We start from the raw sequence: 14571 nt of genomic DNA on the forward strand, positions 1-14571 counted from the left end.
AAATTCACCTAATGGCAAAGTAGTATCACACACAGAAGTAGTTTCACCATAAGTATCATGCATAGCAGAAGTGACATCATCAATAACATGCGACATATCAGAATTCATAGCAGTAACAGGTTTAGGTGTCGCAAGTTTACTAATAACAGAAGGAGAATCTAGTGCAGAGCTAGATGGCAGTTCCTTACCTCCCCTCGTAGTTGAGGGAAAAATCTTTGTTTTTTCGTCTTTCAAGTTCCTCATAGTGATCAACAGATATAAATCCCAAGTGACTCAGAGAATAGAGCTATGCTCCCCGGCAACAGCGCCAGAAATTAGTCTTGATAACCCACAAGTGTAGGGGATCGCAACAACTTTCGAGGGTAAAGTATTCAACCCAAATTTATTGATTCGACACAAGGAGAGCCAAAGAATATTCTTGAGTATTAGCAGTTGAGTTGTCAATTCAACCACACCTGGATAACTTAGTATCTGCAACAAAGTATTTAGTAGCAAAGTAGTATGATAATAAAGGTAACGGTAGCAAAAGTAATGTTTTTGAGTTTTGTAGTGATTGTAACAATAGCAACGGAAAAGTAAATAAGCGAAGAACAATATGTGAAAAGCTCGTAGGCAATGGATCAGTGATGGATAATTATGTCGGATGCGATTCCTCATGTAATAGCTATAACATAGGGTGACACAGAACTAGCTCTAGTTCATCAATATAATGTAGGCATGTATTCCGTAAATAGTCATATGTGCTTATGGAAAAGAACTTGCATGACATCTTTTGTCCTACCCTCCCGTGGCAGCGGGGTCCTAGCGGAAACTAAGGGATATTAAGGCCTCCTTTTAATAGAGAACCGGAACAAAGCATTAGCATATAGTGAATACATGAACTCCTCAAACTACGGTCATCACTGAGAAGTATCCCGATTATTGTCACTTCAGGGTTGTCGGATCATAACACATAATAGGTGACTATAGACTTGCAAGATAGGATCAAGAACACACATATATTCATGAAAACATAATAGGTTCAGATCTGAAATCATGGCACTCGGGCCCTAGTGACAAGCATTAAGCATAGCAAAGTCATAGCAACATCAATCTCAGAACATAGTGGATACTAGGGATCAAACCCTAACAAAACTAACTTGATTACATGGTAAATCTCATCCAACCCATCACCGTCCAGCAAGCCTACGATGGAATTACTCACGCACGGCGGTGAGCATCATGAAATTGGTGATGGAGGATGGTTGATAATGACGACGGCGACGAATCCCCCTCTCCGGAGCCCCAAACGGACTCCAGATCAGCCCTCCCGAGAGAGATTAGGGCTTGGCGACGGCTCTGTATCATAAAACGCGATGAAACTTTTTCTTTGATTTTTTTCTCCGCAAGACAGAATATATGGAGTTGGAGTTGAGGTCGGCGGAGCCTCAGGGGGCCCACGAGACAGGGGGGCGCGCCCAGGGGGGGAGGGCGCGCCCCCCACCCTCGTGGATAGGGTGTGGGCCCCCTGGTCTTGATTCTTTCTCCAGTATTTTTTATATTTTTCAAAAAGTGCCTTCGAGGATTTTTAGGACATTCCGAGAACTTTTGTTTTCTACACATAAAACATCATGGCAGTTCTGCTGAAAATAGCGTCAGTCCGGGTTAGTTTCATTCAAATCATGCAAGTTAGAGTCCAAAACAAGGGCAAAAGTGTTTGGAAAAGTAGATACGTTGGAGACGTATCACCACGGCAGCAAACGGTTTCGGCCACCGCCATCTCCACGAGCCCGAGGTGCGCCTCCTCTACGAGGCCGACGACCCGGCGCCCCCAGACATGCGGGTGCCGGGCAGGTGGAAGTGGAGCACTAGCGGCGTCCCGGTGCCCCCTGTGCCCATCGGGGCTGAACGGCAGGCCGAGATCGCCGGCATCCGCTCATCGCTGCCGGAGGCGCAGCAGAACGAGCCAAGGTACGTGCTACCTCTTGAGCAATGCGTTGGATTTCCCCGAAGAGGAGAGGATGATGCAGCAAAGTAGCGTAAGTATTTCCCTCAGTTTTTGAGAACCAATGTATCAATCCAGTAGGAGGCCATGCACAAGTCCCTCGTACCTACACAAAACGATAGCTCCTCGCAACCAACGCGATTAGGGGTTGTCAATCCCTTCACGGTCACTTACGAGAGTGAGATCTGATAGAGATGATAAATAATATTTTTGGTATTTTTGGTATATAGATGCAAAGTGAAAAATAAAAGGCAAAGTAAAAACAAAGCAAGTATTAAAGTAAGGGAGATTGATATGATGCGAATAGACCCGGGGGCCATAGGTTTCACTAGTGACTTCTCTCAAGAGCATAGATATTCTACGGTGGGTGAACAAATTACTGTTGAGCAATTGATAGAATTGAGCATAGTTATGAGTATATCTAGGTATGATCATGTATATAGGCATCACGTCCAAGACAAGTAAACCGAAACGATTCTGTATCTACTACTATTACTCCACTCATCGACCGCTATCCAGCATGCATCTAGAGTATTAAGTTAAAAACTGAGTAACGCCTTAAGCAAGATGACATGATGTAGAGGGATAAATTCATGCAATATGATAAAAACTCCATCTTGTTATCCTCGATGGCAACAATACAATACGTGCCTTGCTGCCCTTTCTGTCACTGGGAAAGGACACCGCAAGATTGAACCCAAAGCTAAGCACTTCTCCCATTACAAGAACTACCAATCTAGTTGGCCAAACCAAACGGATAATTCGAAGAGACTTGCAAAGATAACTCAATCATACATAAAAGAATTCAGAGAAGATTCAAATATTATTCATAGATAAGCTGGATCATAAACCCACAATTCATCGGCCTCAACAAACACACCGCAAAAAGAAGATTACATCGAATAGATCTCCACGAGAGGGGGGGGGGGACATTGTATTGAGATCCAAAAAGAGAGAAGAAGCCATCTAGCTACTAGCTATGGACCCGAAGGTCTGAAGTAAACTACTCACACTTCATCGGAGGGGCTATGGTGTTGATGTAGAAGCCCTCCGTGGTGGATGCCCCCTCCAGTGGAGCTCCGGAACAGGCCCCAAGATGGGATCTCGTGGATACAGAAAGTTGCGGCGGTGGAATTAGGTTTTTGGCTCCTGTTCTGATCGTTTGGGGGTACGTAGGTATATATAGGAGGAAGGAGTACATCGGTGGAGCAACAGGGGGGCCACGAGGTAGGGGGGCGCGCCCTAGGAGGGGCGCCCCCCACCCTCGTGACCGCCTCTGTTACTTCTTGGAGTAGGGTCCAAGTCTCCTGGATCACGTTTGGTGAGAAAATCACGTTTCCGAAGGTTTCATTCCGTTTGGACTCCGTTTGATATTCCGTTTCTTCGAAACACTGAAATAGGCAAAAAACAGCAATTCTGGGCTGGGCCTCCGGTTAATAGGTTAGTCCCAAAAATAATATAAAAGTGGAAAATAAAGCCCAATATAGTCCAAAATAGTAGATAAAGTAGCATGGAGCAATCAAAAATTATAGATGCGTTGGAGACGTATCAGTACGCCGCCGACAACCACACGCTGTGGATGACGTTCTTCAAGTGCCGCCGCGAATAGCAGATCACCTACACCAACGGCACCATCCCCTGCGTCCGTTACAACACCGACGGGCGGCACGAATGGTGGGGCGTGCCCGACCGCACCCTCGAGGCCGTCCTCGACTACATCAAGACCGGCAACACATCGCGCCTCGAGTACCCAACCCGCCCATCCTTCTCTCACCGACGTGGCAGCTCCTGGACGCCGTGGCGAATGGGGTCGGCGGCCTCCTCGTCATTGGGCTCCGGTTCGCTCTCCACCGGGTCGCCGGTGCTATGCCCCGTCAAGCCGGAGCCGCAGGAGATGCCGCTTGGGTGGCGCACCCACAATGGCACCCTCGTCATCAATGAGGAAGGCCGCCCTTTCATCGCTCCTCCCTCCGCCTAGTCCGGCCGAAGACCGAGCCGGAGTTGCCCCCCGAGCTCGCGGCGATGGCCGCCGCCGACGAGACCGCCCTCAAGTGGGTGAAGGAGGACTACGTCCGTGAGCAGGTGGCTCGCCAGCGTCGGGCCTATGAGGAGATCAAGGCCTGGCACCGCGGTCGCGAGGAGGGCGGCATCGTCGTCCTCGACGACGACGAGGAGGACGCGCCCGGGCCGTCCAACCCCCTGCGCATCGGCGACCCTAGTCAGGGGTGCAGCAGGGACGGCGACAGCGACGTCACACAAGGCGACGGCGACGGCTGGGACGACGACGACAACCGCGGCGGCGGCGACTACACCCGGTTCTACAGGTTCCTCGGCATGTAGAAGGCGAGCGGCGGCTGCGGCATAGTAGGGCTAGGGGTAGCTCGTTTGTTTTCTGTTTCTTTGTACAAATTTGAATGAAAATCGCCTAGTTTGTGCCGAATTCGAATCGAATCACCTACTTTACGCCGAGTTCAGGGGGACGCGGGGGCGACGACTGGGAACGCAATCGCCCCCACGCCTATAGTACGCGCCAGCTCGGGCCCAGACGGCCCTTTTTTGGCGTCCTAGGGGGCCGAAAGGCTGGAAATGCTCTTAGGTGGTTGATGGGGAATTTTGTGCAAGTCTTGGGTACCTTTTGCGCTTGTGAGGTTGCATCTTGAACTTGTATTGTATCACTCCGTCCCAAAATAAGTGTCTCAACTTTAGTATAACTTTGTACTAAAGTTATACTAAAGTTATACTAAAGTTGAGACACTTATTTTGAGACGGAGGGAGGGGCACAAGCATCAGAACTAAAGCTAACACTTTCAAAATTCAAGCTATCCCTCAAAGTTTTCACTCTTTTTTTTTCATTTCCATCACTTCATAATATCTCTGGTACCTCGGAGGTCGAAACTAGTACATAGAGCATCTCCAACAACAGTCCAAAAATTGGTGCCTTCAAAATGATTTTAGGTGTGGGAAGAGAAGGTTTTATGCCTTCAAGAGTTTTTTCTGCTTTTCCAGCAGACCCAAAACTAGTGCCGTACAATTTTAGATTGAATGCCCTCGCAAGGATCAAACGGCATGCCGAGAGGTGGATCTGATGGTCGCAGGGAGATTGAGGCCAATTCTTGTCAGCGTAGCTCGCCAGGGCCGAGATAGTCGTCGGGCCACCTAGGAATGGCATAAAGAGGGACCAGGGGCCGAGGGTGCTGCCAACTCTGGTGGCTTCATGTCGCATGAGGGCATTTCAATGCGGAGCGCTCATGCAGGCGTTTATTGTGTGGGAGAAAAATATCTGAGAAAGTTAGCGCTCGCTTGTCCAACGCTGGCGCTAATAGCGGGCTCTTGAATAACAAATTAGAAAGAAAGGCCCAGTTCTCTCGTACGTCAAAAAATGAGCAAGCACGAACCAACCTGTGGTTGGATGGTTAGAGGGGCTGTGGTATCCCCAGCCCATCAGGATTCAAATCCTGGTGCTCGCATTTATTCCTGGATTTATTTCAGGATTTCCGGCGATGCGCATTCAGTGGGAGGAGACGTTCCCGTCGACGACGAGGTGCCTACGGTGACTTCGTAAATTTCAAGATGATATGCCGGCTCAGTCTTTCGGAGGTGCTCATAGGAGTAGGGTGTGCGTGTGTGCGTTCATAGGGGTGAGTGTATGCGCGTGTATATGAGCGCTTGTGTCTGTACTGATGTTCAAAAAAAAATGAGCAAGCGCTCGGTGCAAAGGAAGGCACCGATGCCAGGCGTGACGCTGGGATTCGACAATATAACCGCTGATCTGCCAGGATTAAATTCCTAGCGCCCCCTCTTAGCATCTCCCGTCGGAGATGCCCTGAGCGTCGAGGGCTCCAAACGGAGCCGCGGCTCAGCGGTGGCCGCGCTAGGCAATTGGAGGTCTCCCGACCGCTAATCGACCTCGGATCGTGATGGGTCTCAGCCGGCGGGGTTGGGGGTGGCCGATCGAGTGGCGGCGGCGGCGGTAGCGAGAATTGACCGACGGCGATCGCGGTAAGGAGGCGAGTTGGCGACTGGGCGATTGGGATTCCCACGGTAGCCGAATTGGTTTCTGGGCAGCTGCGGCTGCTGGTGATGTATATTTTCATCAATTGTAGCATTTATCTGGGTAGGGCTCAAGATGGGAATGGGTCGGGTCGGCCCGCCGGGTCAATGACCCGGCCCAAAAAGTCGAGGCCAATGGGCCAAATGGATTGGCCCTAAAAGATGTACGGGTCAGTGGAGCCGGCACCATGCGACCCAATGGGCCAGATGGGTCGACTCGTTCTGATAAGGCAGTAGATATTATACAAACATACTCCCTCCGTCCCAAAATTCGTGCCTTACATTTGTCTAGATACGGATGTACCTAATACTAAAACATGAATTGATACATTCGTATTTAGACAAATTTAAGACAAAAATTTTGGGACGGAGGGAATACTCTATAAGTTACTTGTATTCACCGACGGAGCTACCGTGGCCAATCCTGCCTAAAGCATTTTTTTTACATATGCAAAGTCCAATCGGTGAGCAGCCAAATGAATGCACTGAGAGATTATTTCTATGATTAGCTTGCGTGAATGCATTAGAGCTTTATCGTTCGCATTCTAAATGCCCAGCCTACTGCAGCCCACTCCACTGGAAGACAAGACAAGACTTTACACAGCTGACATCCAAAATTATATATCTATTCAAAGTACTTAGTATTGACTAATGCCTGGTAGTATTGAAGCAGTATGGTTCAGAAAGTTTTTTGGTCCTACGGTAGACAGACCGCCCTGATATTTCTTTGTAAATAGAGATGTAAGTGTGAATTCATTGGATTTTGGGTCGGCCTCATGTGCCCAACGGGTCAGTGAGGCCACAAACTTTTGATAAAATAGGCCGACCCATGGCCTCACATATTGACCTTGGGGCCGCAGGGCGAGGTCCAAGGCCAGGTCCGGGTCGGCCCATTCCCATCATGAGGTAGGGCCTAAATTTGTTTGGCCATCATATATGTATAAGGCCGCTGTTGATGTGTTACTTTTTTGCCCGAAGTGACCTAAAAGCAGTTTTTGGGCACGACTTTGTTTTTAAGGCTACTGTTCGAGATGCTCTTAGTATGAAATCATCAACAAGCTCTATTATAGAGTGCCTAATAGCTGACCGTAGATGCAAATCGTTTCACTCTTTATTCAAAAGTCCATAATACCCAGCTCAACTTGTTCTCGATTTTATTTTGCGAGGAACTTATCCTCCATTATTCCCCTTCCTTGCAACAATAGTCCTCAGCAATATGATACATGATGCGATTTGAGCATCAATGTTGCCCAAATTGCTAGATAAATCACGTTCTTTGTCAAAAGAATTGATATTTTGCTAATGCTAGCACAAATTTGAACTACAAATTGGGAGGATAGCACAATATATATTAACTGAGCCCCTGGCACCGCTTTATTGCACAACAACAAGCAATTTCCATGATGGCGCCCAAATTCTGACTTAGTGAGAGGCATCACGACTGTAGAACTGATCAAGGGTTTTCGCCGGTATACGGTGGAGCAGCTCACGGGGGAAGATGCGGAGTAGGGTCCAGGCAAGGTCAAGCGACTGGAAGATGTTCCGCGTGTCATATGCCCCCTGAGCCACAAACTTCCGCTCAAACTTGTCAAGGAACTCAAGGTAGAGCTGCCATCAATTCCAAGAGTTCAGTTGATAAGGAGCTTCAAAACAATTCAGAAAATAAAGTGGAAAGTCAGTGCAAGTTCGAGATTACCAAGTCCTCTGATGACAGTGCTTCCTCTCCGACCACTGCCTTCATCGCCTGCACGTCTTTGCCTATGGCGTAATTGGCATATAGCTGAAAGGAAAACATGTGATTAACCGATCCATATTCTCGAATAAGAATATAAGATTATGTAGGCTGCAGATTATGGGAATCTCTAGCGAACCTGGTTTGAGACATCAGAATGATCCCGGCGAGTCATGCCTTCGCCAATAGCACTCTGCAAAAGATCCAGAATAGGTAAGCAGTTGTGGACCTCACTGATAATGCTTGTATCACTATAACTTAGGTGTCGATTGTAACAATTTTCTTTAGTAGCAAAAATCATACCTTCATGAGCCGCGAAAGTGAGGGAAGGACATTAATTGGTGGATATATCTGCCAGACAGATATTAGCAACAAGATCAGACATAAATTTTGAGATAATACTCAGTTGGGAGCTACAAAATTATTGATCTGAGTTAATTATGATACTCCAGGTAGACCAGTATAGGGTTTTCCGTTTTATTGCTAAGTTACTATTCCAGACAAAGTATTATTTTCTCTTTCTGAAGGGAAGGCAACAAGCTGCATCCTCAATTTAAAGAGCCTGGTAAATTATTCGTTGCATAGAATGAAGTGTTCTACAGAGGTGCTACGTATGCCTCCTGTCTCACCAAAGAAAAAAGAGGTCATTGCAATTGACCATATTAAGTCTAGTCACCTTTCTTGTTCAGATCAGGAATCCAAATAACAGCCTTAGAACATATGCTAAGTTTAGTGGGCATTTAGAGATCATTTGTAAAGTTTAGTAAAAAACTGGAAAGTGTACAATACCTGCCGATTATGTAGCTGCCTGTCAATGTAGATCTGCCCCTCGGTGATGTAACCAGTAAGGTCAGGAGTTGGATGGGTAATATCTACAACAGTAGAAAAGTTAGAAAACTTGTTTTTGCCAGAATACTGAACAAATTTTATGAATGTAGCTTGTTTTGAGTGATAATTATAGAACAGGTCTCACACTATTCTTCCTCAGTTAAATCTACTCTACAAATTTACATAGTTACATTGTAGGAGAGAAAATATGTCATGTCATAAAACATTTGGCAGAAAAGCAAGAATATATCATTAACTGACCATCATTAGGCATGGTTAAAATAGGTATCTGCGTAATCGATCCTTTTCTTCCTTCTATACGACCAGCACGCTCATAGATTGTCGCCAAGTCAGTATACATATAACCAGGATAACCACGCCTTCCAGGTACTTCCTCTCGAGCAGCAGAGACCTGAAAGGAAAAAAGGCAGGAGGTAAATATGCGTCCATATAGAGTAAGGGAACTGAGAATGAATCAGGACAATACACTGAAGGATCAGTTAAATCCAGACCATACAAGAACTACATACAAATATCCACTGTCCTCAGCCAACACTGTAACCAGAATTTTAATTATCTATGACATTGTCTTTGCATGCAAAATTCTTTTTGCTAAGATGTCATTCATAATTATCAATAGCTTATACTTTTTTTTATCTGAGTGCTTACTTAAATATCGTATGTTAATCTAACTTAACCAAGTAATTTATAACACAAAAGTATAAACTAGTATTACCTGCAATAGTAAATACTTAGCTCCTATTGATAATAAATTAACAGTATATGCCAGTTTACCCAAAGGCAGTTATAAATTTGGCTCTGCAAATCTGAGTTTTCTATAATAAATATCTAAGTCGAGATTTCTTGGAGAAGGTTAAAAGATTTGATATTAAAAGCATTCAGGGTTATGTGTTGCTAACAGAAATCCTGTGGTAACTCCAGTTGATGGGAGACAATTTCCAACATGTTTCTACAGTAAAATCCAGGAAAATATTACTGGAGGTAAGAGCCCTTACTTCACGAAGTGCATCTGCATATGAACTCATGTCAGTCAGGATGACAAGAACATGCTTCCCACACTCATATGCCAAGTATTCCGCTGTGGTGAGAGCAATTCTTGGAGTAATAATACGCTCGATGGTAGGATCATTTGCCTATGAACAAAAGTAAGGGGTAAAATCCTTAGAGCAACAAGTGAAGGAAAGAAAAGAGAGGGGAAAAGGTACGCAGATGTACCAGATTAAGAAATAAGGTAACTCTCTCCATTGAACCATTCTCCTCGAAATCACGCTTGAAAAATTGTGCTGTTTCCATGTTTACTCCCATAGCTGCAAACACAATAGCAAAATTGTCCTCCTCGGCATTCTACAACAATTGTAGCAGATGCGTGAATGTCAAACTAATGATCTAGCATGGAGAAAAAACTAGATAGGATGTTCGGAATAAATCAATGTAACTGAGAATTATACGAATTAATAGATACTGTTAATTAAATTATAATTATTATAACTTGCACACTTAACTTTGCCATGTAAACCAGACCAATGACAGGCACAGTGCTAGAAGCTCCCACACCAGGTGGGGGTATGGGGAAGAATTATACGAGGCAAGCCTTACCCCTGCACAGTGCAATGCAGAGAGGCTGCGTCGAACCCAGGACCTCTTGGCACAAGTGGGGAGTACTTCATCACTGCGCCATGTAAACCAGACCAAGATTGTACACAATACAAGTACCTACTTCTTCGAAGTTAGAACAAAGACCACAGAAAATAACAATGTATTGCAAGTCCATGTTGTAAACTATGATTCGCTGGCCATCCCAAGAGGATACGGATTAACATATAGAGTTGCCTACTGCAAGCATCACGCATTGATGGCTACAGCACCCAGAATGATAAATGAACAATAATGGGCCAACAACGTGTGATGCCATATTAGGTAGATATTTTTTTCCCATCAAACTCATCCAAAACTAATCACTTCGAGTGTGTGTAGAACATTTTAGTACGGGGGAGAAAGGTTTGGATGGTCCATAGAAAAGTTCACATATCAGTGTACAAGCCTGGTTGATGGAGCAAACAGCCCTCAACAGTTAGTTATTTCAGCTTCAGCTTCATTATAATTATTTCTGGCTACTTCTGAGAGTTATCCAAATAATTTTAATAGATAAATACTGTGGGCATCAAATACTTGTTTTGGCTTTATATATACCTCCAAGATATTATCAGTCTTCTCTTTACGCTTTACTAGCCCAGCCTGACGGCAAATCTGAGCAGCAATTTCATTGTGTGGCAGACCTGCAGCGGAGAACAGAGGGATCTTCTGACCACGAGCGATAGAATTCATGACATCAATTGTAGATATGCCAGTCTGAATCATTTCTTCAGGGTATGTCCGTTCGCTGGGATTGATAGAACTTCCTGTATGAGATTAATAACAAAACAATTCTGAATCAAATTGTATGTAGCCTGAAATCTTCTGCATATTTGAACCCAGCTAACTCTTACCAGAAATATCCAGGTATGCCTCTGGTAAAATTGGTGGGCCATTATCTATAGGTTTCCCAGAACCATTGAAAATGCGTCCAAGCATATCCAGTGACACTGGAGTTTTTAGAACCTTTAAAATGCAAAAAAAAGAGATATAAATGAGCAAAAATGCAAACAAATTTTCTTTCAAAAAATTTAAGCAATAGCACAAAGACCACTCAACCGTAGACGATTAAACAGAAAAATATCCATTGACACCAATTTATGAGTAGTGCAAAAGAGCATCTTAACTGCTACATGTGAGCGCAAGTCTCAGGGGAAATCAATATTACCTCACCAGTGAATTGCACAGTTGTATATTTGTTGTCAATACCGGAAGTTCCCTCAAAAACCTGCGAGTGATTTTCTCAAGTTTCATGAACAATGAAAGAAAGGCAGGTAGAAAAGGAAAAACTGTACATTCACATATAATCGGAGTTTGAATTCATCTCAATGTCGGAGGTGAACTGAAGACGATGAAAAGACAAAGACAACTAACTGTCAAATGATGCTTAAATTGAGATAATGTGATAGGAATATTGCATAATTGTTTCCAGTATGACCAAGAAAGTTATGACTACAGACAGCAAATGATCTTAGTTTTGGAGGTTTTCTAACACATGAGATAAACCATATAAGGCATCTCTGTTTCCAATGAAAATATACCATAAATAGATTTGAATAAAAGATCCCATCAATAGGCGATGAATTGAAAACTTCTGAACAAAAGTAATGTGTTCTTCATTTTTCGTGCCGCTATGACTATCACACTAATATATATACCTGAACCACAGCTTTCTCTCCATCAACTTCAAGCACCTGACCACGCCTAGTTGTGCCATCTCCCAATCGTATGTTGACGATTTCTTGGTATTTAGGCCCCTAAAATGACAGCTTCAGGATCAAAAAATATTATCAATTAAATCACGAAAAAACAGTGTGAAATGAGTATACCTTCACTTTATCAAGAATCACAAGAGGACCAGCAACTCCAGAAACTGTCCTGTACTCTGCAATACAAAGAGAACTGTTAGAAAGTGTGCATTATCTTTACCAGATTATCAGTGATGTGAAGATACTCATATGGAGATAAATAGAAAATCCATACCCATCCCGATCTCAAGGGTTCCTTCCTCCATGTCGACATTGCCATTTGCAACCACCATGTTTTTGAAATCTAGAGGAAGCCTGATATACCAACATTAACAGAGTAGACTAAGTTAACAAAATGCATTGCAAACCAAAGAAATCCCTAGAAGACTATCATATGCTAATTCAATTAGTAAAATTGCTTATTGATGGTTGTATCTTTTCATTTCACACAGTGCTCTAGGGAAATTGATTAATAAAGCTGTCGGGCATATAAAACACTGGAGTCATGATCTAATACACCTGTCAGTTAAATCGTGTACTCTGGGAAGTATAAGCTAGATAATACTGTTTGAATAAAAAATATCAACAATATCCTGACAAAGTTAAGCTTTCGATTACATGGGGAACATAGAAGCCAATTATGAAGTGCCGCTTACTGGAAAATGGTACTTCAGAAACAAAGGTTAACTCGACATCACTAGCTCGAATTTTACATACATGAGAAACAGTTTTTACGCACCGAGCTCAGTAAAAGGCGCAGTTTCAGAACACCAAACCAAACACAAAAAGCTAGCAAAATCTCGGCCTTACATTGGTTGTTCCTAGAGACAACACACCCTGACAAATCCGTCCCTCCCTCACCTTGTCGTTGACTAGTCTACATACTTCTACATCGGTTGATCCGATGACCGAACTCCAGACCAGAGACATCACAAACTGCACGCGCGGGCGCGAGCAGAGCACAAGAGGAAGATAAAGAACCGGGCGAAAAATGTACGAAAGCCTGAAAACCTGCGCACAGCGGAGCCGATTTGCAACACAGAATCGCAACCCGGTGCCACCGGCCTGCTCGTTCCTACGAGCAACTCAAATGAGCAAATCTCTAGCGCGCGCGCAAGCTTAAGCGTGCCGAACCGATCGAGCGCGGAGGAGGAGGACGAGGGTGGAGGGCGAGATCCGAGCAGCGGGCGCGTACCTCGGATTCGATCGGAAGCGCAGGCCGCGGCGGAGCTTGGCTGTCGCCTGTGGGGGGCTTCAAAGGATCGCCCACGATGTGTCGTTCCCCCGGGCTGTGGCGATGCGATTTGATTTTGATTAGCGGCTTTGTCTAGCGACGTTCTCTGATCCGGGATCTGGTAAGATCTGGGCCGTCCGCGTGGTGCGATAGGTTGTAGTGGACGGTGCAGATCGACGCGATCTAGCTGCTGGAGTGGGTCCCGCCGAGGGGAAGCTCCTGGAGTAGAAGTCGAGCGGGTCACGTTGCCCACGTGTAGCAGAGCTGTCGGGAAGACCGGAAAGGATTCCTTCCTTCTTGATTCAGGCCTATTCAGGTTTTTCTTTTCTTTTTTCCGAAAAACTCTGGCAAGTTTTAACTGACTGATATAATAAGTTTACAGAAATCAGTGCATGATCATACGGCCCAATCAGTTAAGTATGGCATCCTGTAAATCAAATTTATCCAAATTGTGGGCTTCAAAATTGGCATGCCTTCCTGGATGGATATAAAAGCACTCTTCATAGTCTTCGAGCAAGCATTTATCGCATTTATCTCCGCATGATTGCACCATGAACATAAACCACGACAAGAGTTATGGAACGGAAGCAGTCGTGATCATTAAACATTGTCGCCGCAATTCCCACTTCTGGGGTATCTTCATTCAAAATGTTGATAAGCTCCATGTGTGAACTGACGACAATTCTATCGTACCCCGAAGATTCGGCAAGTAACAAACCTTCTTGAGCGCAAATGCTTGAGCTGGTAGGACATTATGAACTAGTGCTATATTTGAATCCTTTGCGACAATAAACTATTCTTTCTTGTCACGGACAACAATTCCAATGGTTCCCTTCAGATTGTCTTCATCGAAAGAAGCACCGACGTGAACCTTGACGAGATCTACAGGGGTGGTGACCAAGAACACTTCCTTACCCTAGGGTCTTGGCTACCTACTGCTATAAATTTTGCCGCCAACGGTGATGACCAAGAACATTTCATTACCCTGGTGTAGTTCTTCAGTTCAATGATGTGGTGTGTGGTGCCCTGAATAAAAAATGTAGCCCATGAAGAATACATGGTGCAAGAGGATAAAGGGGTTTTGTTTTATGAATGTCGACAGAGCTTTTGACGTGTAGTCCGGAATAGGATCAACATGCTTGCATAAAAAAATGACAGGGCCCAATTTATTGCACAAAGTTGTCCTCTGATAGTAACTTTGGGCAGGGTCCATTTAGCAAATCAATTGGGATGCCATATGTTGGGGAACGCAGTAATTTCAAAAAAAATTCTATGATCATGCAAGATCTATCTAGGTGATACATAGTAACGGGAGAGAGTGTGTCCACGTATCCTCGTAGAC

General features: G+C 44.7%; 1 protein-coding gene across 1 annotated transcript; it reads right to left on the reverse strand.

Moving 5' to 3' along the window:
* Window positions 1-7160: 7160 nt before the first annotated feature.
* Window positions 7161-13300, reverse strand: LOC119276562 (V-type proton ATPase subunit B 2-like). Its single transcript, XM_037557657.1, has 15 exons — window positions 13191-13300; window positions 12231-12310; window positions 12077-12132; window positions 11906-12004; window positions 11416-11475; window positions 11102-11213; window positions 10806-11014; window positions 9831-9959; window positions 9611-9748; window positions 8856-9006; window positions 8556-8638; window positions 8070-8117; window positions 7906-7959; window positions 7731-7814; window positions 7161-7642 (listed from the first exon to the last, which is right to left on the reverse strand). The coding sequence occupies exons 2-15, from the start codon at window positions 12286-12288 to the stop codon at window positions 7457-7459; spliced, it is 1467 nt and encodes a 488-aa protein (XP_037413554.1). The 5' UTR covers window positions 12289-12310; window positions 13191-13300; the 3' UTR covers window positions 7161-7456.
* Window positions 13301-14571: the final 1271 nt, after the last annotated feature.

Source organism: Triticum dicoccoides, chromosome 3B (assembly GCF_002162155.2).
Source record: "Triticum dicoccoides isolate Atlit2015 ecotype Zavitan chromosome 3B, WEW_v2.0, whole genome shotgun sequence".
Taxonomy (NCBI): domain Eukaryota; kingdom Viridiplantae; phylum Streptophyta; class Magnoliopsida; order Poales; family Poaceae; genus Triticum; species Triticum dicoccoides.